The 27,594-nt window shown below is 36.6% G+C and overlaps 2 protein-coding genes and 1 long non-coding RNA gene across 4 annotated transcripts; 1 reads left to right on the top strand and 2 right to left on the bottom strand.

Moving 5' to 3' along the window:
• Positions 1-3,625: 3,625 nt before the first annotated feature.
• nipal4 (NIPA like domain containing 4) lies at positions 3,626-21,060 on the bottom strand. Its single transcript, XM_044371549.1, has 10 exons — positions 20,527-21,060; positions 16,213-16,326; positions 12,522-12,659; positions 10,276-10,332; positions 8,984-9,074; positions 8,739-8,899; positions 7,116-7,283; positions 5,500-5,579; positions 5,192-5,404; positions 3,626-4,093 (listed from the first exon to the last, which is right to left on the bottom strand). The coding sequence occupies exons 1-10, from the start codon at positions 20,564-20,566 to the stop codon at positions 3,884-3,886; spliced, it is 1,272 nt and encodes a 423-aa protein (XP_044227484.1). The 5' UTR covers positions 20,567-21,060; the 3' UTR covers positions 3,626-3,883.
• Positions 8,808-12,429, top strand: LOC122996031. Its single transcript, XR_006406916.1, has 3 exons — positions 8,808-8,880; positions 8,970-9,092; positions 12,390-12,429. It is a non-coding gene; the product is annotated as an uncharacterized LOC122996031 (long non-coding RNA).
• Positions 21,061-22,565: 1,505 nt separating the features above from the next.
• On the bottom strand, positions 22,566-26,123 carry LOC122996030 (insulin). 2 transcript variants are annotated; one of them, XM_044371551.1, is made up of 3 exons: positions 25,535-26,123; positions 24,092-24,287; positions 22,566-22,950 (listed from the first exon to the last, which is right to left on the bottom strand). In XM_044371551.1, exons 2-3 carry the CDS (start codon positions 24,273-24,275, stop codon positions 22,787-22,789), a joined length of 348 nt encoding a protein of 115 aa, XP_044227486.1. In that variant the 5' UTR covers positions 24,276-24,287; positions 25,535-26,123; the 3' UTR covers positions 22,566-22,786. The 2 variants fall into 2 exon arrangements, with proteins under 2 accessions (XP_044227486.1, XP_044227487.1); XM_044371552.1 differs by lacking the exon at positions 25,535-26,123 and having other exon boundaries at positions 24,092-24,557.
• Between the last annotated feature and the right edge of the window lie 1,471 nt (positions 26,124-27,594).

Raw genomic sequence — 27,594 nt, 5'->3', positions numbered from 1 at the left:
TGAAAAGTCTTCAGCTGCAGGAAGTGACAGAAGTAGTTGTGTGAAGAATGTATCAAAACTAAACTAATATGGAGAGAAATGAGACTCGATTTAGGTGACAAATGCGTCACATGTTACACGACCTACTGATAAAAAATAGCAAGCTAATGCGCTAGATGAAAAGTTGTTGTTAACAATTCATCCTGAGGGGAACATGAAGGTTTGAATTGTAATCTATCTGGTAGATGTTGAGATATTTAACAAGATGAGTGAAAATTTTGACTTCATGTTGACACCAGAGGAAAAATCAGAGGATCTAAGGACAGTGGATGTCTGAACCTAATTTCGGTTTAGAGGGCGGTTGACTGACCGACATCGTTATAACAGCTTTCTGATTGGTCTGCTTGAAACAGAACAATCACATCAGCAGCTTCAACTGAAAGAGGAGAGAATAAAAGAGTTCTCTGTAGGACGTGTCATCAGTTTTCAGCATTAGGACACAATCTTAAACAAATATTTGTGCCACACACTTAGTGATAATCTGCTGATTTGGAAGTCAAATGTGTTATTTTGACTGTTTAATGAAACTTTTAGAAAAAACAAAAAACAAAACAACTTTAAAAATCTGATCAGCTCATTAAAAAACCCCTTTAGGAAGAAGAAATAAACTGGTTTTGTCAAGTTTTACCATTTCATTTTATGTCTTTTGTTATGTTTTATGTGCAGTTGTATGTGTGACGCGTTTCAACTGGCTGCAAGACATATTTCCCCTTGAGGTTTCCATGTACACTGAATGATTAACGGTATGTATGTGTGTTGTAGTCTGGCTGCTTCATAGACTCCAACCATCAGCAGAGAGGAGTACGTTATCAATCTAAACACAAGTTTACAACCAGAAGAAGACTCAGGAGGAAGCAAAGACGTCTCACTCTGCTCTTATTTCCCGGCACCACAGAAAGCAGTGAACCAAAGTCTGATCTTCTAAAAACAAGGTTGAATCCCTGAAACGATTCTTTTTTTTTTTCCTTCAGCAACATCACACTTACAGGTCTGTTTGATTTATGGGCCTCTAGTTTGACAGCTATTGTCTGTTAAATCCTCTGTTTCATTAGTGCAATAAACATATAAAATATAAGAAAAATACTTCACTCACTCACTGCTGAGGCTCTACAACAGAAAATAAAAACATGCACATAAAAAAAACTGATGAAGTTGGATAAATTCACTCAGTAGAAATACAACACTAAGTGAAAAGAAATATCTTTAATTCATAAATAATATGAATTAATAAAATGTTTAAGTCACCATATACTGTATGCTGGAAGTGAATATAGGGATACGTGTGAATATTAGGAAGGACTTGAAATGATAATTAAAGTGAACATAGTGCTCTTTGTTTTGTATTTGCTTCTTTAAAGCAGAAGTCTTATTGTCAACAAATCCCATGTGAACACTGAACAAATATCGTGACTCTTATCAATATTGGACACTGGTCAGGGGGTGTTTGGGGGGGCGTCGTAGTCGTCTCAGGGCCCGTGGCGTTAAGACTTTGAAAACCTCTGACTGCCCTGAACACCGTCGTCGTCGACTCGAGTGAAATGTAACGACACTTAAGACAGTTTCAGTGTTTCTGCTGAGGTCTCTGCTCTCATGTTACACTGCTGCTCCCTCTGTGTGTGTGTGTGTGTGTGTGTGACCTAAAAATACTGCGTGTTATTACTTATTCACAGCTAGTTTCAGGTGGCATCTCTAGTCTGCAGCTATAGTAAAAAGGCTCCACACTATCAGACGACTTATCAGCTGAGATGATGAGTATTTATATATCTAGATACAGTAAGAAGTGATCTCATGTATCATGGAAGTCAGACTGACTGTTGTTGACTTTGCTCTTTTTGTGGGATTTGTTGACAATAAAAAAATTTAAAATAAAGGAGGTCAGTTCAGTCTTGTAAAAGAGATAATGTATCTCAAGAGACTCGGGCTGTCGCTTTATCAAAAAGTCAAGTTTGAACAAATTCAAACCAACAAGTAATTTGTTCGAATTAATTCAAACTCAACTCATATATTGTAAGATGCCTCAGATACAACGTGCTGCGACTGTCAGCATATATATGGCCAATGATCCGTCAGTTTCTGAGCATCTCGCTGTTCCCTGTGTGTTGTCATACCGCTGTACTACGTGTCCGGACGTTGCACTGTGTCAGACGAGGTTGTGGAGCCGATGTTGTCACTCGTGTGGTGAAACAAGCTGCTAAGTCCTCGGATTTGTTGTCGTTTTAGAGTAAATCAGCTGTTTTTCACAAAGTTGGCAAACAGCCTTTTCTTTGTTGGTAATTTTGCACCCAAAATACTTCCACAAACAGCTTCTCAGATGCTTTGGTGTTGTGATTATCAGATCACTACTGTCCTTCTCCACTGTCATTTATGAGTTAGTTAGTTACTGACGGCTCACAGAGCTGCGATAGGTCAAGCTGATCAGCTCCTCTGCTGGATCAGATGGCAAACTACTTCAAACAGTCTTATGTGCTTATGGACTGTAAATTTTGAATTCATACAGGTCATTACATTTGGAATATTTAATTTTTCTCCACGTTCGAACAAAAGCTTGAATTTTGACTAAAAAGCGACAGCCCTACAAGAGACTTCCTGGTTAAATAAAGGTAAAATAAAAACAAAATGAAGGCTTCAAGTAATTGATAGTGAATGAAATGACAGTTTTGACACTGTCCAGTCGCCACCTTCAGGGGGAAATTAAACAATAAATAAAGCAATCTGAAGGTGTAGCGAGGACTTATTTTTCATATGATGGATCCAGTGGCTCCATTTACACTTGTCATTTAAAGTGTCTCATATCTGGAGAAAACCCAGATGTGTTTTAATACACTTTACACTCAGCCACATACGTCTTTCCTTTGGTCAGATCATAAATCAGTCCAGAGGCCAGTTTGGTAACTGACAAAAACACCTGAAGAAGAACAATTTCTGCATTTAAGCAGTTAAATTACAACGATTAACAGCTGGCAACAGCAGCGAGCTAACAAACAACTAGAGCTGCAGCGATTAACTGATCAGCTGCCCACTATTTTGATAATTGATTAATCATTTTGAGTCATTTTTTCAGAGGAAAATTTCCAAATTCTCTGATTCCAACTTCTTAAATGTGAATATTTTCTGGTTTCTTTAGTCTCTATGAGAGTAAACTGAATATATTTGGGTTGTGGACTGTTGGTTGTGACAAAACGAGACATTTAAAGACATCATCTTGTGCTTTGGGAAAAAAATGATCGACATATTTCACCATTTTCTGACCTTTTTCAGACCAAACAACTAATCGAGAAAATAATCAACAGATTATTTGATAATGAAAACAATTGTTAGTTGACGCCTGATGTGACTGAGTGTAAATGTGGAATCAGTGTTTTCCTTAAATTTCTGTAGGATACATTCAAGTAAATGTGATTTGTTTTGTGTGAAAGCTGATGGACCTTAACGGTGAACTGGAATGAAATTAATAGACGCTTAATGAACTAACTTTTAATTTAAATTGATTTATGTGAATTTATAAATTTATATCTTTTTAATTTTATTTATTGTATTGTTTATGTTGTATTATTTACAATTTATATATTTCAATTTATTTTCTTACTTTTTATAGTTTTATTTTATGTTAGATTTTTGTTTTCTCTTACTACTCAGACACATGTCCAGGTTGTTAATACCATGGTTGACTTGCTTTGTTTATAAATCTATTGTTCAATAAAGCATTTAAAAAACAAAAAAAAACAAAACAAAACAAAACTGAAATGCCGTCAAACCAGAGGCCCCGATCTTTAAAAAAGTGCACAACAGTATCAGTGACCGAGCGGTCCAGACAGGAAACACAAACCTGCGTCTCCGTCCTGTTTCAGCTGATGATGAAGACTCTCGGTCCTTCCTCCCTCATAGGAGGAAGACTCTCTATCACCATGTTGTCCATCAGTCCGTATTTATCCTCCTTTTTATTCCTCCTTCCTCGCTCTTCTCCTCCTGCGCGTTCATTGGCTGAGACCTCGTCTGCAGGCTCCTCCCTCTCCACAGGCTGAGACAGCTGATTGGTCAGCTGAGCCATCGTCATCTGCAAAACGTCAACAGCTTTTCTTACGTTGCCTCTAAAAAATGATCTAATGCTGCACTTTGTAGCTGTAAAACTTGTAAACAATACAGATTAATGCTGCTTTGATCTGTGAACTATGATACAATATATGGCCAAAAGTATGTGGACACCAAATAATACAAGTCTACATACTTTTGACTATAGTGTACCACAATATGACAGTTACAAAAAAAAATACTGTTATATGGACAGACAATATATGCTAAATAACGTCCCAGCTTTAACAGAAAAATTACATAAATTACTATCTGATCACAGCTTTGAGCTTAATGCTAACGCTAAAATGCTCACATTTAGCATTTCAACAAGCTTATACTGTTAGGACTAAATATTGTTTCAGCTTTTGGTGCCAATACTTAACTTTTTTGAGGAATTTAACAAGACTAAGAGTCTAAAAACAGGGGCCAGTTTTATTTCAGCACTGTTTATTGGGAGGCCGACGTTGTACAGACAATGTGTGTGTTTATTTTTTTTTAATTTATCCAGAATGAAATTGGTTTATAAAACAGTTTTAAGGTAAAACGGGAAATTCTTGATATTAGGAACTATCTAATCAGAGAATTTGTTTTTTGTTAAGTGCTCAAAGCTGGCATCAAATATTTGGTCAGTGTTCAGCAGTCAGACACATTTTGGAATACTCCTACCTACTTCCTGTATACATTTTAGGAGTTATAGTTGTTGACTGATACATTAATAAACTCTTATATCTGCTAACAACTACATTATAGTGAGTTGTAAATCATTTATTAACTGTTTGTTAACTAATTATTAATGATAAATAGGAGTATTGAAAGTAAAGTGTTGATGTTTTAATGTAATTTATCATTAATGTCAAAGTAGGTCGACATTTTGGCCTGTAGGTGGTGCCAGAGGAAAAGTCAGAGGATCACAAAACTCTTCATGCGTCATCCTCTGAGATCCATGAACCATATTTCCAATCGATTTAATAATTATCGACATATATCAGTCTGAAGGAAAGTATGACCATCTTGTGTAATCAGGAACTCTGAGTGGAGCTAAAAAAAAAAAACACATCAATGTGGAGGTGATGTCACCTACCTGCAGCTCTTTGAACAGGTGCAGCATGGCCACGCCCACCACGATGACCAGGAAGGATCCCAGCGTCGTGACGATGTCCACCACCGCCATGCTCCTCCACTCCTGGAAGAGGATGATGGAGGTGGACAGAACTACAGAGGTGAAGAGCACGTAGTAGATGGGGTAGACCAGCAGGGTGTTGAAGGTGTCCAGAGACTTGTTAAGGTAGTTCACCTGCAGGCAGACACACACACAGGTGAGGGAGATGTTCTCTGACGGATTAAAAAGAGACATTTCAAAAACAGGATAAAAAGAACATCCCAGCTTACCTGTGTTACTATGGAGACGATGAGAGTGAGCAGCAGGATCCAGGTGAGAGGACTAGCGAGCACAGACACATCATATAACACTGAGAGACGGAGAGAGAAGAAAAGAAAAGAGAAGATAATCAATGCTGATAACAAACTTTAAATTCACTTCCGTGTAGACCGTTTCCTGTTGGGAAGTGCAAAATAAAAGCTGGCAAATATTTTCATTTTAAACTCTGTACAGCTCCTTTCTCTTAGAATCTGTTTGACATTTTTATTGTAATATTTATATTATTTGTGATTACTTGAGTTTTGTGTTGACTGTATTCCATTGTTTAGTGTTTTTGCTTAAAGGACGAGTTCACAATTATTCAAGTCTGTCTTAAACCAACAGTCAGGAGCCAAAATGAACATTGAAACATGTTTATCTTGTTGTAATTATTCCTCCTGTTCCTGTCCAGCATCATGTTGTGTTGCAGCTGACAGTGTGACATCAGCTACTGTAGGCTGTAAAATTCTCTCCTCTAATATCTGTGTGACGGTCACATGACGCCTCTCATATTAGTCCCAAAGCGCTTTGCTTTAGAAAGATGTTTTTTTTTGGCATCTAACTTCATGTCAAAGCGTTTCCTCTTTATTTCTGTGTCAGTGCAGCGCTTCTCAGCTTCAATCGATGTGTCTGCTGGTTTCTGACAGCAGCGACCTCAAATTCTTATTTTCATTCTTTTTGGGAACAGTTTTGTGAATAAAGCGGAACAGGTCGCCTTATATGGACATTTTTGGGGCGTCGATGAACGTTCAGCTTCCTCATTAACAGGTGAGTTAAAGAAAAGTCATAAAAATGTTTTCCCGCCAAACATCATAAAAATTTGGGAACTTTGCACTTACAAACTGTACCTTCTGTAACAACTCACTTGTTTTGGCATTGCAAAGTTAGTCACATATTCTGGAAATATTTTAATATTTTTATATACTTATTACCAAACTTTACTCTCAAATCTGAAAACATGATTTTTGGTTTCACACGTCAAAGTTACTTAAAATGTTGATACAAACTATTATATAAATAAGTCTTAATTCCCGTGTTTACCTGCTTTTGAAATTAAATTAATATTTACACTGGTATATTTCTATTTCACATAATACAAAAGCTTTAAAAAACATAATACATGTCTGTATCTCCTGGCAGGGTTCATTATTTGAAATGTATTGTTGTTCTGTTCAATAAAGAACATTTAAAAAACAATGAACAGGTGAAATTCAACAGGCTGAAACCAGATATTTACAACAAATTTTGTAACATTAGTTTGTTGAATCTGACTTGGAACAAGAAAACCTCACAGAAAAAAAAATCTGAGGTTTAGGAGAAGAAAATAATTTTGCATATTGTGTATTTTTATTGTCAGACACTGTTTTTTTATTCTTTGTTTTTGTCTGTTCAGGCGGACTGGATCAGTTAGTGTCAGGAAAAGAAAAGAAAAAGCAGAAATTAGAGCTTCACATTTGTTCCACATCTTAACTTCCCAATATTTTTTGCTTTTGTTTTAAATTCTGGGCGTTGAATATTCAGTTTTTATTTTTACTGTGCAAATTTAAAATGAGTATAACAACATGTGGACGCGTTCTGTCTGTCTCACCGGTTTGGATGGCGATGGCGAGGCCCTTCACGGAGGAGACGGTGAAGGCTCCCAGCAGTGAGCAGATGCTGATGTAGATGAGGATGTTGGAGCGGCCGAACCGAGGAGAGAAATACAACACGAGGATGGCACACAGCACCAACACCCCCGACATGTACACAAGGAAACCTGACACAAATAAACAACACGCAGTTATTACCGTAAACGCACATGAAGAATAAAACCATCTTTAATGGAAATAAAAACATGAATCTGTGTTCCTCTTCTAAGAAAATTTCTTTTTATGGAGCACAAAGTATTTATAAAAGAGCTTTTTGAGGGCAGATCAGGTGTCTCTCTGACTCTGTCTGTGCTTGTTTCACTATCATGTTGTAGACAAAGAGCCGGACTCATATTTCAGTTGTTGTTCTTTGTGAATGTTCAACAGTAATCCAGCTGTGTTGGCCAGGTTTAAATTAAAGGAGGGTTCACAATTATTCAAGTCTGTCTTAAAACAACAGTCAGGAGCTCAAATGAACAGTGAAACCTGTTTTTCTTGCTGTAATCATTCCTCCTGTTCATACTGACCATTAGAAGATCCCTTCATAATGCACTTACAATGGAAGTGATGGAGGACAAAATCCACAGTCCTCCTTCTGTACAAAAATGAATTTAAAAGTTTATCTGAAGCTAATATGAAGCTTCAGCGTCCAAATGAGTCAAATCAAGTAGATATCTTTCAATGTTACAGTCTTTTTAGTGCCAAAGTTCCTCTTTTTGTTACTACACTTCCACCTGCAGCTCAAAGAGGGAATTTGATGCTAAAAAGACTGTAAATGTGTCAGATATCCACTTGATATGACTAACTCAGACTGCTGAAGCCTCATATAAGCTTCACATCCATTTTGGCCTCCATCACTTACATTGAAAGCACATTTGAAGGATCTTTTAATAGCCAGTGTGAACAAGAGGAATGATCACATCGAGGAAAACCTCTTTCACTGTTCATATGGACACCTGACTGTTGTTTTAAGATATACTTGAAAAATTGTGAACCCAACTTTACCCCCATCAAACCAGGAAACAAACGACGGAAAACATGATGGAAATATGACATTTCTGTTTGTTTCATGTATTGATGTGAGGAAGGTTACAGTCTCATCATCATCGCTCCACACAGACCTGATGTTTTCAGCTCTTCAGTGACGTTTAGGTCACATGATTCATGTACATCATCATTTATTCACTCGGTCTGTTTACATTTGCTTTTTATCCACACAGCTACTGTTACACCTCAGATACAAATAAAAACCTTTTTGCAATATTTTAACTTTTTTTGAATTTCTGCCATTTTCCAGTTTTATCTTTTTTACAAATTGAAAATGTGCAAAAAAACAGTTGCATATAAACTTATTTATAGATACTCATGTGGGGAAAAAACAAAACAGAAACAGACCTGCAAAGCTAATTTATGCTGTACTTTGTGAGGAAAAGACAAAGAAAAAGAGGAAAAAGGTTAAATTTAGATGTTTGATCTGAAGTTACATTAAACATTAAAAAGTTTTAGTTTTCTCGTCTCTTTCTGACAGTTTTTATTTTATATTTCTCTGCAATGTGAAGCTGACAACATTTTTTTTCTCTCACCAGGCTCCAACAGCTTATTGGTCATGTCTTGTAGTGATGTCACTTCCTGTTCCTGTGGGGCGTGGATAACCAGCAGGATGCTTCCCAACACGCACAGCAGACAGCCCAGCTTCCCCACCACGTTTAACACCTCCCCCAACAGGTAGGAGGACAGAACTGCACTGAAACACACAGACCGCAAGTCATTTCATCTGCTCCTGAGTAAAGTATCTGAACAGTTCAATTAATTAGAGATCTACGGCTACCTGATGAGGACACTCAGGGCGCCCAGTGGAGTCACCAGCGTGGCTGGAGCAAACATGTAGGCGGCGAAGTTACAGGCCTCTCCTGCTCCCACTGCAGAGAGAGAGAATGGTAAACATGATAATCATTATACTTGACCATTATAACTAAACACCAGCATGTTAGCATTGTCCTTGTGATCAAGTTAACATGCTCATGTTAGCATTTAGCTTGTTTATGTTCCGGCTGTGACAACAAATCTCTTTCTGGGACAAGACGTCTCACTGCTGAGTCTATTCTGCCTGACTGTTCTGGTTTCCACTGTAAAGCTGACACCAGGTCAGAGGTCTTATAAAAGTGCTATTCGACACTGCCACTTGAGTTGATGATGTTGTTTTTCTCGCGTGTGATTGTGGTTGCAGGAAAACGTTGTAGGAACTAACTGAAAGGCTAAACTGCATTATACATGTCCTCACCAGCAGTGAAGAACCATATCAGTTAAACCAGACTGACAGTCTACAGTCACGCTAGCAGCTCTGTGAGGCTGTACTGATGTTTACCAGTACATTGTTAACATTGTAATTTTTACAACCAAATTTAGCATGCTAACATTTGTTAAATAGCACAACACAAAGTACAGCTGTGGCTGATGGGAATGTCATTCACCTTGCAGATATTTGATCATAAACCAAAGTATTTAACAAATAATTTATGACTTAATTTTGGCCTAATTATGTAACTAGATGGAAAGAAGGAACAAACTTTATTGTCCACACTGTGGAAAATTATCTTTGCTTTCACTACGCAGCACCAAAAAATGACACTGAACAGGACAACTGACAATACAGTGGTTATTCAAAATACATAAGTACAGTAGAGAATAGTTAAAATGCAAAAACACAATAGAAAATACAGTACAGTAACTTGTCTATAGCGCATCCCTGAGGGTAAAAGCTCAAAGTGTGAGTGCGGAGGGTGGGAAGGGTCATTAATGATCTGGGAAGCTTTACTCTTTATTTAGTTCATATTTATCGCTTGGCTTTCCTATAATTTTGCTAGCTAAATTTACCATGCTCTGCAGTTTCTGTTTATTCTAGCCACTCACATGTCCATACCACATGACCACACTGAAGAATAAAATGCTTTAAACTAGGCTGAAGACGTCCTAATCACTGCACTGGGCAGGCAGAGATTAAACTAATACCCATCTTCTCATCTGACTATTGATAAAATAGAAAACTAGGACATTTCCTAAAATGTCAGATTATATTCTAGTTTCACTCACAGAAATGCAGATTAAAGAAATAACTCTTACTGGTTAACAGGCCTCCCCACCAGAGCCAGTCCTTCAGGTAGCCATGACCTCCATCACCTACAAACACACATACAGTCATTTTACACATAAAGGCATCACACCATCTTATTATCTTATTAAGTGACAGGAAATTTCTAACTTATCTTCTAGTAAAGAGATAGTTAAATTCTAATGATGAGATAACACTTCGATAGATTAAGATTATAAAATAGTTAAATCATTATCTCAGGATAATGGACTTAAATATGAGTAGGGCTGCAATGACGATTATTTTCATAATTGATTAATCTGCCCATTACTTTCTCGATTGATCATTTTGTCTATAAAATGTCAGAGAATATCTTTGGCTTGTAGACAAAACAAGACATTTGAGGACGTCATCTTGGGTTTTGGGAAACAGTGAATCACATTTTTTTACCATTATTCTGACATTTTATTGACCAAACAACTAATTGATTAATCAAGAGAAGAACTGACAGATTAATTGATAATGAAAACCCAAAGATATTCTGTTTACTGTCATGTATGACAAAGAAAAGCATTGAAACATCACATTTGAAAAGTTAAATACAGCAAAGTTTTGGCTTTTTTGCTTAAAAACTGACTAAAGTGATTAATCGATTATCAAAATAGTTGCAGATTAATTTAAAAATAAAACTGTCAATTAAACTCATTGACTAATCATTGCAGCTCTAAATATGAACATTACAAAAACATCTGAAAATCACATAAGTAAGATTTGATCCTGAAACAACGATCCTAAAAGAGTCATCAGTAGTGTCGAAGGCCTTCTGTAGTTTCCTGTATTTGTCATTTGACCTTTAAGCGAAAAAGTTAATCGATAGAAACTTGTTTGTTCTCGCAACTCCATGTTTGACCAGTTGTTTCATAACACAAAAAGGCTGAAATCAAGAGTCCAAATCTCTTTCTTTCTCTCCATGTCTGTCTCACCACTTTATTATTCTTGTGTTAAAGGGCCATACTAATGTTTTTACATGCTTTAGTGAACTGAAAACAAATCCTCTTCACATCCCTGTTGACTGTTTCTCCTCCAATGAATTTTAGAGATTGATTTCCTTCCTTCCAGGCAGACATTTGTTTAAGTTTATTTCCTTGAAAGTGAAAATCAACTCGCAGAGACTTATAACATCCTGCAGATAATATTTAAGATTTTGTGATCAGAACAAAAAACAGTTGCATTATCTTTTCACCAATGATCATGTCAAGGGTTTCCTCCAGTATCTTATAGCAGGGGTTAGACCGTCTCACCTGAAGCAAAGTCAACCTCTGCAATAAATGTACTTTTTATGAAATATGACATTTACTTTCAGAGATAGAGAACTGAGGTGCTAAATCAGAAAGCAATTATTTAGGTCATCATCTGCTGAGTAAACTGATGGTGAGATAAGCTCTGTCAGGATGTGGGCGGCTTATCAACTCGGCTTAACTGTTTCCTGAAGGAAACCTGAATGTTTCATCTCCTATGTTTCAATTTCTGTGACACCTCTCAGGTTCACAGTTTTTCAAATGTGTCTTAAAACAACAGTCAGGAGCCTAAATGAGCAGTGAAACATATTTTTCTCGCTGTAATCATTCCTCCTGTTCATACTGACCATTAGAAGATCCCTTCATAATGCACTTACAATGGAAGTGATAAAACAAAAATCCACAGTCCTTGTAAGCTGCAGATGACTACATACAATAGACTACAACACATAATCACTGTATCCAAATGTATTACTATTAGTATAATTATTTATATGTCTGATGTCGACATGCTCCTGAAATCACCAACAACATAAAGCTGCCGTATCGCATAATAAGTGACTGTCACCATCAAAATGACGCCAAATTGTCCAAATCTTCACCAGAACTACTTTAAAGAAAGCAATCGACTTCTATACTGTGTCTTTCTACTGAGGATGTAAATCTTTAAAAATACCTCACAAATATTTAGTTTAAAATCTAGAAAAAGCCTCAGTAATTTCCATCTGGTCACTGTAGTTTTTAGCTTAAAAACAAGAGTAAAAGTGTATTTGTTGAGGACTATTTTCAGCGGTGGATGAATCAACGTTTGGTGCTCTCATGAACTTTATTTTCTCCTTGTCTCCTAGGTTACTTCATTAAAAAATACAAACATACACCAATCCACACTCCTCCAAAAAGAAATACATAAAAAGTAAGTAGTAGTATTAAAAAAATAACATCAGAAAAGGATTTCAACCATCTCCTGAAGCTCTGCTTACCTGCTCTAGTGTGTCCCCTGCTGGCCAATCGGAGGAGAGCTTTCTTCTTGAGAATGACGCTCCCACCAATCAGGAAGGCGGACAGCAGGGCCAGAGTCAGACCCAGCCACTGGTTGTAGGCGCTGACTGTCTGAACACCTGCAGAGAAACATGCAGTCAGTGTGTTTATGAGGGTGTGTACCTGCAGTCTTTGTGTTCATTAACTTTATCAGATCTGGAAAAAAAAAAAAAACACTCAGGAATTTACTAAATGAGTTTTCATGATAACAAGATACTAAACAATAGGATTGTGTAAGTAACTCACTCCAGTGAGTCCTGTTTGTGGACATGTTAATATTCTTCAAATGTGGAAATAGTGCAGTTATGAAACACTGATTTTAGTTTGCATGTGTTGCTGGATATAAAAGATGATGTGTACCACAACAGTAATGAGTAAATGTTGACCTTTCAGTTATGTTTGGACTAGTAGACTCTTGCCAACTAGGACTGCAACTGACAATTATTTACATTATCGATTGGTATGCAAATTACTTTCTTAACTGATTAATTGGTCTATACAATTTAAGAAAATAGTGAAAAAGGCCCATTGCAATTTCTGAACATTTGATATCATCGACATGACATGTTTTAAGACATAAAAATACTCAAAAAATGTTCAATTATGTGGACAAAAATTCTTAAAATGACACCTACTCCTTCTCCTTAATTGAAAAACCCAGAATCTATGAATATTAAAGCTGCAACAATTAGTTGAGTAATCAGTTTGTCAATAGTCAATGGAAAATTAATCACAAACTATTTTGATAATCTAATAATTGCTCTGAGTCATTTTATAAAAGAACAAATACTAAAGTTCTCTAGTTCAGCTTCTTCAATATGAATATTTTCTGGTTTCTTTAATCTTCTATGACAGTAAACTGAGTATCTTAAGGTTGTGGACTCTTGATTAGGACAAAACAAGACATTGGAGGACGTCCACTTGGGAAACTGGTCAACATTTTTCTCCATTTTGTGATATTTATATATAAAACCACCAGCCATGATTACTTTTTAATTAATTAAACCATTGATTGGTCTAGAAAATGTAAGAAAAGTGTAATAAAAAGGCCCGTCACAATTTCTGAAAACCCAAGGTGATATGAAATGTCTTGTTTTGTTTGACCAACATTCCAAAACGTTCAGTTTACCATCAAAAAAGACAAATAAAAGCAGAAAGTCCTCACAACTGACAAGCTGGGAAATGAGAATTACTTTCAGATTTCCTCCAGACATGTTTTAAGACTTATAAAAACACACAAAAAAATTAATTTCTTTCCACAAAATAGTTCAACTTATATTATTTATATTCACTGGTCTAATCACTGTCTGTCCTCTGTAATTGGGGAACTATGTATAAAAAAGGCTTCAGTATTGTTAACCTCATTTGAAATTCAATCTACTGCAGACTCAACAAAACAACATGTCGCTCTTCTTCTTCCTGACTGCATTGTTTGTACTGAGGAAGTAAACTCTTGTTAACAAAAGATTTTTTTTTCTTCCTCCATGGCAAAAACTAAAACATCATTATTGTAAAAGGTTATTCTCTTTGTATACACACAACTGGTGACAGAAAACTCATCTAGATTTGTACTGGTGGAAAAGTGATCCAGATAACGTGTAGTCTTCTGGCTCTTTCTCAGATTTTAAATCACGTTCCTTCTTATCAGGCTACATACATTATATTGTTTGTGTAATACAGATCTCTCATGTTACCACCGGATACTTTCTTTGATCTTGTTTAATTCTTTGTTGAATCTGCATGACTATTTCACCATTTTATCTTACTTTTAAAAGGTCCTGTCAACTGTTTTTTTAAATGTATTTTCAGTGTTTCTTGTCAAAATCATGTTGTTTTTTACTCTTGTCATGCTGTTGTTCTTATATGGTATTTTTCCACAGCATGAACTTGACAACCCTTGAACTTGACCTTCTTATGACATCAGCTTGAACCAAATGCTGAGGAAAGGAAAATTTCATTAAGGGGACAGTTAAGTATATCTTATCTTATCTAAACCTTATATAGGATATAGGTCATTCAAAAGCTGACACCATTTCAGATAGTGAGCATTAAAAAGGAGACACCATTTTTATGTTCTGTTTGGGGAAAAAGTGCTGTAGAAAACACAGATAGAGTGGTGTAATGTTTGATACATATAGCTCACTACTGGAGACTTTACTAGCTGCTCAGTGAGGTTATAATTGAGCTAAATGGTAACATGCTCACACTTAAAATGTTATTGTGCTTATCGGGTATAATGTTTACCATCTTAGTTTAGCGTGTTAACATGCTAACATTTGCACTAAAAAAGAAGTATAGCTGAGGCTGATGGGAATGTCATTCATTTTGCAGGTACTAGATCATTAATCAGACACAGATAAAACCCTCAGTGAGTTTAAACCTGTGGAAAGACATTCTGGGGTAAACTGAAAGAGGCTTATTTCAGTTAATCATGACCAGTAGTGAGTCTTTGTCTGTTGGGAAAAGGGAGGTTCTGTTTGCTTTTGGCTTCACAGACCTAGGCACCGATTTACAGAATGTGTACACATGGTGAAATACTTTCTGAGTTTTTGCTTAGTAAGTCTCAAATTACCTGACTGAAGTACACACTCTTTGTATCATATTTTCTTTTTATTTTATCTTATTTTTATTATGGTTGGTGGACTGAAAAGTGTTCCTAATATTTTGTCCACCCTATTATCATAACATTAGGAGGGAGTGTATATATTGAAACACACTTCCCTGCAGTGTTGAGCTAAACACACGTCTTATGTTATTAACTGCCATGTTGCAAATTAGCATTACAACCCCCTAAGAGTACCTGGAACTTACCTTCTGGAAATTTTGATCCAGGAACAAAAACAATGACAACAAAAGCAGAACTTGTTAGAGCTGTTAAGTTCCAGCAGTGGAAAAGATCTAATAATATTAATACCCCTTGGAGTGAATCCGTAACCTGCAAAATGTGAGCTTGTGAGCCCAACCATGCTGATACTATCAGCCAATATTAGCGTATCATAGATATATTTTTACCAATGCATATGTAATGTCAGCAGAGAGAATCAGAAATGCCACCCTGTGGTTGTCTGCCTCTGCCAACCAGTCAAGTTGTAGTTTACATCCATTTCTGCTGATATATCATTTAGAGCTGAAGTGATTATTCAACAGACCAATCAACAGAAATTAATCCACAACTATTTTGATAATCGTTTAAGTCATATTTTAAGCAATAGCACCAACATTTACTGGTTCCAACTTATAGACCAAATAATTAATCAATTAATAGAGAAAGTACAGTCCGATGAATTGATAATAATAACAATTCTTAGTTGCAACCCTAATATCATTATCATGTATTTTCTATCCTTATAATTATCTTTAAATATAAAAACGTAGTTATTGTCTTTAAAATAATCCAGTCATTCCTCAGTTTTAATGGATTAGTGTCAAAGTCTGTAATTATTTCAGTTGCACATTCCAGCCTCCTCAATAAACACAGAGAGACTTAAATAAAACCCTATATGATCCTTAAACAAGGATGTTTACACACTGCATTAGTCGTACACAAAGAGTTTTAACCCTTAACAAACAAACCTCTTGCCTACTCACACAGGTATGTAAGAGGTGTGTGTGTGTGTGTGTTTGAGTGTATACCTGTCAGTTGAGTGCCATTGCTCAAGTGTGTGATGGATGTGTAGACGAGTGTTTGATCTCCGGTGACCAAACACACAGCGGACTGAGAGCCGCACCACAACCTCACTCCCGACCCTGCAGAGAGACGGAGCATCAACCAGTTAGCTTTGATACTTTGAGACTGTTGTTTAAACCGTTACTTAATGTTTCCTGTTTACTCTTACACACTTAATTAAGTTTAGGGCTGCAACGATTAGTTGATTTATCCATTAGTCATCAACTATTAAATTAATAAACAACTATTTTGATAACTGATTAATCGTTTAGTCATTTTTTTAAGAAAGAAAATGTCCAAATTCTCTGATTCCAGCTTCTCAAATATGAATATTTTCTTATTTATTTTGTCTCCTATGACAGTAAACTGAATATCTTTGGGTTGTGAACAAAACAAGACATATTGGGTTTTGGGAAACAGGAAACAACATTTTTCACCGTTTTCTGACATTTTAAAGATGAAACAACTAATTGATTCTACTTCAACTAATTCATGCTGCAGTAGATCTAAACCTTTTTTAAAATCATTTTTGTGTTTATTTGAAAATTTACAGTGTAGAGATTAACAGTTATACGGTTCGTAGCGCTACCAGGGTGCCTTCGATATAAACCTTTGCTTTGATATAAGCCTTTGATTTGTCTTTTTTGTGCTGTTTATTTGTATCCTGCTCTATGAAAAAGGGTCATGTTAAGGTGGAATTCACAAATATTTCAGAAATCACTGCAAGAAAAAGCTGACAGTATGACTGTTAAGCTGATTTAGATATCTGTTTATCACAGGACCTGATCTTGCAAAACTTTCATAATGTGATAACTACGAATCCATCCATAATGCAGCTTCCTGAAGCTGACCAATCAGAACAGAGTGGGCTCATCAGGAGGCGGGTCTTAAAGAGACAGGAGCTAAAACAGCCTGTTTCAGACGGAGGCTGAACTGAGGGGCTGCATAAAGGACCAGTAGAAGATAAATAAGGAGTTTTTAACTGTAAATCATGCAAAGATATTCCAGTAGAGCCTCAGAATATAAATATAGAGCTGGAAATGTTTAGAACATGTCCTCTTTGACAGCGTGAGAGAAACCTGAAGCCTCTTTCAATGTTAGAGTTTGCAGAGTGTTTTCTGTTCCCTCTGAACCCATTTAAACATTTGGTTTGTGTCACTGGCACACAGTTGTGTAATACTGGTTTGACCACTGTGCTGTTTAGAGTAACATGAGATGAGGAGCACTGGCATAAGCAGGCAGAGCAGTTCAATATTTACACTGTCAACAATGAAGCCTCAGCGCACACAGGCTATGATAACAGTCACTGAGCAGCAGTTAGGATAACTCTTAATGAGAAGACCAAAAATAATGTTTCACTAGGGCTGCAACTAACGATTATCTTCATTATTGAGTAATCTGCCGATTCTTTTCTCATTTACTTGATTAATGGTTTTGTCTGTAAAATGTCAGACAATAGTGAAAAATGCCTGTTATAATTTCTTAGAGCTCATGGTGACGTCTTCAAATGTCTTGTTTTTATCTCATCAACAGTCCAAAATCCAAAGACATTCAGTTTACTATCATGTACGACACAGAAAAGCTTGAAATCCTCACATTCCAGAAGCTGCTACCAGCAAATATTTAGTGTTTTGCTGTAAAAGTGACTAAAACAATTATTCAATTATCAAACTAGATGCAGATTCATCTTCTGTCTAATCGTTTCAGCTCTAGTTTCTACTTCAGATGTAGTAAACACTTTAATATCAAGTGAACAAGCTGAAATACCATAAAAACCTTTTAAACTCTTTTATCACAACGTGTTTATACAGAAACTCCTCAGATTCATTTTGGTTGATTAATTTCTGAATAATTTCTGCATAGTTTGCTGGAAAGAAGTGTGCAATTTGTTACTAATTACAGGGAAAATACAGTCTATACATCAGTGCAGTGTCAGCTTAACATGCAAAAATGTGAGATTAGTCTGCATATAATTTAACTAATATGGAGAATAAAGTTTCTCATAATAACATCTGAAATCAGTGTTCTAGAGCATAAGGTGACGTCTTCAAATCTCTTGTTTTGCCTCATAAACAGTCAAAAAACGTAAAATATTCAATTTAATATAATTTAAGACCAACAAATAAAGCATATTTTCACATTTGAGACCACAGAGCCATCAAATGTATTTTTCGCCTGAGAAAATGACCGGAATGATCCATCAATTACAAGAATAATGTCTCAGACATTTAAGCTCTTCATAACATAGAAAAAGACATCCTAAATGTTGTTTATGTTTTTCTGTCTGCTCTCACATTCATGATTTTTAAGGCTCTAAAAAGTAAATTTTCTACATTTTAAGCAACAGGTGAGACTCCTTTAACAAACTCATATAAAACTGAAACATTTAATTGAGTCATTTAAGGCATCTGTTGTATTGAGAGTTATGTGTAAGAAGATAAAGATATATTAAGATATTTTAAGCTTTTTAATAGAGATGTTTGTCCTACATTATCTCAATTGGAACTGAAGTAAGTAGTTGATTAATCAATTCATGATGAACAGCAGCTATTTAAATAACTGATTAACTGTTGAAGTAATTCAGCCGACATTAACCATCACAGTCTCTTTTTACAAACCATAGACTAAACTATAACTCAAAAATTAAAATAATATTTAGTTGCTGTAGTTTATAACAAGTGGGTAGCTCCGGGTCTTAAAAGTGAAGCCAATGTGGAAATGACTTAAACCAATGGCCAGCAGGGGGCGACTTCACACAAAAAAAGTCTGATTGTATAGAAGTCTATAAGAAAATGACCCTACTTCTCACTCTATCTATTACCCCAGTAAACAGTTTCCTAATGAATTTATCATCTCAATCGCTAGTTTCAATTCTTTTTCAGTACAGCATGATGTTCATTTTGGAAATTATGGTCCCATTTCGAATAAAATAGATGATAAAGCAGTGTATGCTTTAGGGCATGGCTACTTTATGATTGACAAGTCACTACCATGACGACAACGTTGATTACGCAACGTAACCATGGCGTAACCCCAGATTCACAGAGTATAGAAGTAGCTGCTGCTATTTCACAGTGTGTTTTGAGTTCATGAAAGTTAACTGTAACATTTTAGTCGCCTAAAAAAGTCTTGTTCAGTGTTTAGTTGTACTAAAAGATCCTCTAAGGAGTCGATGTTCGGTTTTTCCGGTAAGTACTTCTTTAAACCATTAACCATACACTGTAAATGCACCATGGTAACCAAGCTGGCTGCTAGCGTTAAGGTCAACTCCGCCCTCTCGTCCAAATATGGTCACTTCTGGCTCCAAAAGTCCAAGATGGCGTCGGTCAAAATGCTAACTCAAGGCTTCCAACCGGGAGTCCATAAACCAATGGGTGACGCCATGGAAGCTCCGTCCGTTATTTTTTTACAGTCTATGGTTAATAACCTAGGATTGTGTTATACAGACGGATTGAGTCCTACAGGGATATTCACATAGAGAGGAATTTGCATTTAGCATTAAGCTATCACTCTCAAAATCACAATCTTTTTCCTTGTTTAAAAATCTTTTGCAGCACAAATGTTACTCCATATATGCAGCAGTGGAATGTAGCTAAGTACATTTACTCAAGTAATTGTACTTTACTTGAGTATTCTCATTTTATCCTACTTTGTATTTCTACTCCAATACAATTGTTTTAAATAATCTAACTGTTGTTTAAATAGTCTGTTCTCTTCTTCTTTGTTTTACACTTTGAGCTGCATTAGTGTGTGAAAGGTGCTATGTAAATAAAGTGTCTTATTATTAGTATTATTATTAAAAAATATGTGATACACTTATATGATATGATGCAATACTATTACTATTAATCTACCAAAATATCGAAAATTGGCTCCACATTGATGAACTATAGCGTTAAAATGCTCTTACATGTATCTGTTAGTGATAAAAACAAACAATATAATATACTATAATAATATAAATAAGTTTACATAATGAGTATTCACTTTTGATACTTCAAGTACATTTTCCTGAAAATACTTCTATACTTTTACTTCAGTAAAGTTTTGAATTCAGGAGTTTAACTTGTAACTGAGTACTTTTAGACTACAGTATTAATGTTTTTTACTTAAATAAAAGATCTTAATACTTCTTCCACCACTGCATATACAGTAAGTGTCTATTTGATGAGGAAACACGAGATAAATGGGAAAATATATACACATCGTTTGTTTTTCCTATTTATTATGATTAGTAATTATTTTACTATTATTATCATCAAAAGACAATGTGTTCTTACCGTTCCTGCACGTCTCATTGTTCAGGTAAACATCTCTCATTGTGGCTCTTTGTTGTGGCTACAATCCGCAGAAACTCAGCACCGACCGGGAAGTACGGAGTCAAATAATAAATCCCCAAATTGTCTACAGACCGAACTGCGCGTTTTTCCGGGACATCAGGACCGGTTGTGACCACAAACAACGATTTTGTTAAATGTAGATAAACTCTGAGCATTTAAATGATTCTCACTTCGATCGGAATAGATCAAACTGACGACAAGACCGACTGAGACACAGCAGAGCAAAGAGAAGACGGCGTAAACAACAGACACCTGACCCCGCCCCGCCGGGAGAAGCAGGTCACACAGCAGGTGCATCACCTTCCCCGCCCCCACCGGGACAGACAGGAGCACTACAGGTGAAGAGACGTACAGAAACTCGGTTTAGACCGAAAATATATTAACTTTAAAAGACCGTCAGAACCAGTGTTGGAAACTAAGTACATTAACTCAAGTACTGTACTCAAGTACAATTTTGAGGTACTTGTACTTGAGTATTTCCATTTTATACTACTTTATTTCACTCCACTACATTTCAGAGGGAAATATTGTACTTTCTACTCCACTACATTTATTTGACAGATTTAGTTACTTTTCAGATGAAGATTTGACACAATGGATAATATAACAAGCTTTTAAAATACAACACATTGTTAAAGATGAAACCAGTGGTTTCCAACCTTTTTGGCTTTTGACGCCTTACAAAAAGCAGTATGTAGTCGGGAGGATTAAAACGTACATTTACCAAAGCACTCAGTTAAACTTCATCACTGAAGCATTTTCTCTTGTAAAAGCGACAAAAACCGTTTGAAAACATTTTCAGTCAAGCAAAATCTCACTTGTACGGGGTCTGTCAAAGTTCTCCGATTCTGAATGAGATTACTGCCCCCTCGTGGCAGATGAGGGGAAATACATCGCAGCGTTTATGACTCATCACCAGGTGTGACCAGACTGTCTATAAAACATAACGACACTCAGTTAAACTTCATCATATATATGTGGCTCAATCAAAGACAAAGGAAGACAACCTTTTTTGGGTTGATACATATTTGATACACTCTAAAATTACATAAAAACAAAACAAAAAAAAGGTAATTATCACTATAATTTTGAAAATATGTAGAATTTTTATTGTTATTATTTTTTCTTTACTGTCCTAATTTTTTTCTATCTTATGTTTCCTTTTACCACCCATTTTACACTTGGTTGTGATTAAATAGAAATTAGTTGTGATTAAGTCTTTATTAAAGAAGAAAATAAAGAAGTAATTTTTGCATCTATAGAAATATAAAAATGATATTAATGAATCCTGTGGATTTGTAAAAATTCGCACAGACACAAGTAAACATTTATTTCATGAATATGTTTACATCTTTATTTTTTAAAAAATGTATGTATTATAAATTCATTTTATAAATGTACTTTATGTGTGAAGCTTCTTTGATTGGATAGGGCATATACGCAATTATCACTATATTATCAATATATCTTTGAAAATGTGTAGAAACTGTTTGCTTTACTTTTAGCATCCATTTAAAATTTGCTTTGAATGAAATGCTGGCAATTATGATTTTTTAAAAACAAAACAAAACAAACAAACAAACAAAAAAAAACACAGTTGTAAGATTTAAAACCAAGTTTTCAAAGCTTTAAATTTGGTTCACGAATAATATAAAGTGCATTTATTTTGACTTGAGCTGAGACAACTAGTCTCTGTTTAAATGATTGTCAGCAAATTAATTGAATTCTCTACTTCTAGCAGCTCAAATGGGATAATTTGCTTCTTTTCTTCGTCATGCATGATAGTTAACTGAAAATATGTTAAGTTTTGAAGGTTGGTCGAACAAAAAAAAAGCAATTTGAGGACGTCTGCTTGGACTCTGAAAAATCATAACTGATCCTTTTCATTTCTTTCTGACATTTAATCGACAACATGATTAATTGTGAGTAATCATTGGTTGCAGCTCTAAACTTATGACAATAAAGAAAGAAAATAAAAAAAGTCTCCACATCAAGAAACGTGTCTGATAGTTTCTCAATTCACAAAACTTTATTTTCTAGGAAAAATAATTTCATTTCTTTCTCAGCGCTTCATTTGACAGCAGTTTTCAGAGAGTGGGCAGCACTGCCGCTCTTCTGATGATAGCGAGGAGGGGGGGTTGGTGCGTGGGTTCAGGCTAAGTTAGCCGCCGAGAAGCTAAGCTAGGCTAAACCAGGCGGTTCAGTTGCAGTAGTTCTGCAGGTCGAAGATGTTGCAGGGCTTGTGGCAGCACTGCTCCACGATGCCTCGCTTCACCATCATCTCCATCTGGTCCTTGAAGGCGAACTCGGCCACCTCGTTATCACCACCCACCGCAGCTCCGCCCGCCTTTGGAGGGAGGAAACCTGATTGGACAAACACACAGACGCTCAGAGAGAAGTCATCATCCCGATATAAAGATGATCAGGCTTTACACACAGCTCGGAGTGAGGTTGCATGACCTTTGGATTCATGTTCAGAGAGTTTAAAAACACAATGAAATGAAAAATACATTTTCCAAGTTTTAATCTAGTGTCCCCGTCTTAAGGCTGGGCGATATATATCAAATTAATTTGATTAATTCAATTTTTTTGTTTTTGCATGATTTATAAAATGTCTAAATTGTGAAAATCGAGTTATTACAATATGCACAAAAAGGTTTACTCAAAAAGTAACATAGATGCTATTTTCTACATTAGCAGCTTTGAGTCACAACAATCCCATAAACTGTGACGTGATCAGTTTCACTACATGTTCACCTGCTGCAGGTTACAGGACTGTAGTGACTCCAGGTGTCTCTGGATATGAATCAGTGAATTTGTCAGTCACATCTACGGGAAGGACAGACCGAAAATGACTCTGCACACTGATCTGTGCTCTCAGTTTGTGTTTGTTGATGAGCTATCATCTCTGGTTAACAGAAACTGAACAGATTCCAGATTCTACTTGTTCAGTTTGTCTCTACCTGCCAGGTAGCTAACGCTAGCTAGCAGCAGTCTGCACATATCAGACTGATGTTTTGTAAAGAAACACAAACAGCGACAGATCGATTAGTGAGTGGACCTTTCTGCTCTGTGCTGAAACTGATTATTAAACTACATGTGCTCTACTTAGTTGAAGCATCTGGCACTGAGGTCAGTAGCTGTGGGATAACCTTTGTTTCATATATAACGATAACAGTCTTGCACGTGGTGCGGCTCTTTTATTATTCTTGCACAGTTGTCCAAAAAAATTATGATGTTTCACTCCGGCATTTTGCAAAAATCGACCGCAAGCTTGAAAAAAGATGTCTTGGCCATATCTCCAAGCGCTACCCTGTGTTAATTATTCATGTATCTCTCGCTTCATATGTAACATGTAACATAACATGGAATATGTATGTAATCTTTCTCTGTGATCACTCATCAACTTAAAGGATTAGTTCAGGTGTTTCTCTGTTTCTCAGTTGGCCTCTTTGTTTTTGTGTAGTGATTTGCTGTGTGGGGTTTTTTTTGGTGTTGGTCTCACCCAGCAGGGGGTCGACGTCTCTCTTGGGGTTGTAGAAGAAGCCTCTGTCACCGCAGACCAGGTAGAGGGCGTCGACCAGGTGAGAGCCACACAGGTGCTGCGGGGGGGCGACGGCCTGGGAGCCCGGCCACGATACGATCAGTAAGACCAGCAGAGAGACAGACTGGAGCCACAGTGCCGCCATGCTGCAGGAGACCTGAACACACAAATATGTTTTATATTTTTAGACAGTACAACTAAAAACTGCTAGTGATGTAGCTGTACTTAACTACTTCTACTGCAGCTACAGCACAAATACTGCTAATGTAATAAGAAACATTAAACTTCTGTCATAAATCAATGTCATGTAGAGGATTTGAGGGGAAAAGTAAATTAATTAAAAACAGTGCTGTTGATAATTATCAGTGATAACACATAACAAAATAAAAGTGTAAAAAAAACTGTATTTGAACACTATATATGATGAAAAGACAAAAATAAATATGAGAAATAGTTGGAATAATTTACCCGAGTGTAATGTTCAAGTAAAAAAATATGTATAAGAATGATAAATGATGAAAAATAATGAATGTAAATTGTTAAATAACATTCATGTGCAGGAAAAAAAGGAGAAGAGGAAGAAAAAAATGAGACAATATAGAGGATGAGAAGGAGAGAAGTAAAATGGAGTGAGAAAGGAGGGAAGGAACAAAAAGGAAGATTAAACAGGAGTAAAAGGATGAGAGGCTCATCTATTGAGCTGATGGAGATGGAAGAGGAAGAGGAGAATATGGTGGTGAAGATAGAGAAGTAGTGGAGTAAAAGGAGGAGGACAAATCTGTGGAGTTACAGGAGGAGACAAAGGTGTGGATAGAGGAGTAAAAGGAGAAGAGCAGCTCACCTGTAAAGCTGGAGGAAGAGGAGGGTGTGGAGCTGTAGAGAGAGGAGGAGATGGAAGAGCAGTGGAAGAAAAGGAAAAGTATCTCACCTGTAGAGATAGAGGAGATGGAGGTGTAGCTAGAGGAGTAATAGAGGGAGAGGAGGAGAACAGTTTAATTAGAGTCAAGCAAGGAGGTGATGGATAGAAAAGTTGAGGAGAAGGAAAAGCATCTCACCTGTAGAGTCGGACAACGAGATGCAAATACAGGAGAATGAGAAGTGGAGGAGATGAAGGTGCAGAAAGAGGAGAAGTGGAGAAAGAGGAGAAATAGCTCATCTGTAAATTTGGACGAGGAGGTGATTGATCGAAAGAATGGTGAAGGATAGTGGAGAACAACCCACCTGTAGAGTCATCAGGAGAGATGCGGATACAGGAGAAAGAGGTGGAGATAGACGAGTAATGGAGGAAGAGGAGAGTTGGAGGAGGTGATGGAGGAGTAGATATAGAAGGAGAGAGAGTGGCTCACCTGTAAAGTCAGAGGAAGAGGAGGATGTGGAGTTGTAGAAAGAGGAGAAGTTGCTCACCTGGAGAGCTGGAGGAGAAGGGAGAGATGGATAAGGAGACTCTCTGATGAAAAGGAGGAGCAGTTGCTGAGAGCTGGATGTGTGAGGCAGAGCAGAGGGCCTCCTCTCTCTTTATACTCCATCACCTCCACCTGGACAAGCTCCTTGCTCTGTGTGTATGTGTGTGTGTGTATGTGTGTGTGTGTGTGTGTGTGTGTGTGTGTGTGTGTGTGTGTGTGTGTGTGTCAGCAGACATTAGGTGACACACTTTACTTCTGATTGACTGCCTCTCCGCCTCAAACACTTTACAGCACTTAGTAAAACAAACTGAGCTAATGAGCCGACATGATCTGATCACCTCTCACTGACAAATATTGATCACCAATCAGCCTGCTGAGCTCAGCAGTTACTGAACTCAGCTGAAAGTCCGACTGACAGTTGAATCCTCGTCACTTTTTGTGTGAGGAAATATAAACTAAAATGATACTGCAGCTACTGTGCAGATTTTCAAGGTTTTTTTTATAAGATGATAAAACTGTTTTTGACATATTTGTGGAAACAGAAACAGATTCCCAATAAAATTTATATGAATTTCCAGAAATTGTCAAAAGCCATTAAATCATTCGCAGAGGGAGAGGACACAATGAGATGATTAATCATTAAAAGAGCAGCAGTCAAAGCTCAAACGATGGAAAACGTGATGGAAATATGACACTTTGTTTCATGTAGAGCTGCAACAATTAGTTGATTGACAGAAGATGAATCAGCAACTATTTTAATAATCAAATAATTACTTCAATACATTTTCAAGCAACTGCCTGAAATGCTCACTAGATCACCGAATGTGTACTAGTCCGCAACTGAAAATAGTTCCCACCAACTATTTTTAGTACCACAGACAGGGGAGGGGAATTAAGAACGTATTGAGAGACGGACTAACACATTGTTGGTTTTGGTCTTTTGATGGGATTTATTAACAATAAGAAAAATATAAAATAACATCAGTTTTATCCTTTAATGTGCATTGATCTGTGCACATATTGACCCTTTTAATATATGTAACAATATGGCCTTTCCTCTGGTTTAAGGATCTAAAAGTAGTTGTTTTTTATTTTTTTATTCACCAACAGTTTTGTTTTCTGGTGTGTAATGATCATTACACCCACACGGGGGCGCACATGTGGCTACAAACTTCAGCTATTTGACTCCTTTCACTACTTGTTTCCATTTCTTTTTGTGTAAGAAAACAGAACTACAGTGCATTAACTAACTGCTCCCAACACTAATACAAAGAGGGCTTAATGGGTGCTGACGGAGCTCTTGTTGCAGCTTGTTTGTCACTGAAAGGGAAAACTCAACTAACCGTGACAGAGTGTCTCCATGACAAACTGTCTGTGACGGAGGAGGACGCAAAACAAAAAGTGTTTCTGAGAAATTCTCAGAATTAGTGTGAAGAGTGAAGTCTGAAGGTGTCTCGTCGCAGTTACGCCACAAATCTCCCAAAAACCAGATCAGCTGCCAGTCACTGACAAAAAACCTCCATCTTAACCACTTCTATCGCTGAGCTGTAAAATCCAAATTGAATTTTGAAGTGTTTTGACTTGTAAACCCTCTGGAGTCTGTCTCTTCATCTGTGAACACTGAGCATGTTTTATTAAAAGTAATATAAATGTAGAGACAAGCAGAGAAAACCAGTTGAAAATGCGGATCTGGGGAATTCACACGTTTGTCAACAATAAACCATTCTTAAATGTTTTAAAGCTATGAATTATTGATATTTTCAGTGATTTACAAACATACATACTTTGAACAAAAAAGGTGTACAATATTTTACAGTTTCAGGTTTATGTGCTGAAGTTTTGAGATATCTGTCTCTTAAAAGTCCTTTTTGCCGGCTGGAGGGACATGTCATTGTTTGGTTGACATTAGCTGGACGAACTGACCCTTTGAACCGTTCTGTCTCACCTCCATTAACATTCTGATTGGTTGGTTTCTTGAATAAAAGGATGAAGCAAACCAACAGAGCCAAGAGGAAGAGGAGCAAGGCCACACTTGCATAGGGGAAGTGGAACCTGACTGCT

This window comes from Thunnus albacares, chromosome 13 (assembly GCF_914725855.1).
Source record: "Thunnus albacares chromosome 13, fThuAlb1.1, whole genome shotgun sequence".
Taxonomy (NCBI): domain Eukaryota; kingdom Metazoa; phylum Chordata; class Actinopteri; order Scombriformes; family Scombridae; genus Thunnus; species Thunnus albacares.
The sequence above is the reverse complement of the archived record's forward strand: the minus strand, read 5'-3'. Positions and strand labels throughout refer to the sequence as shown.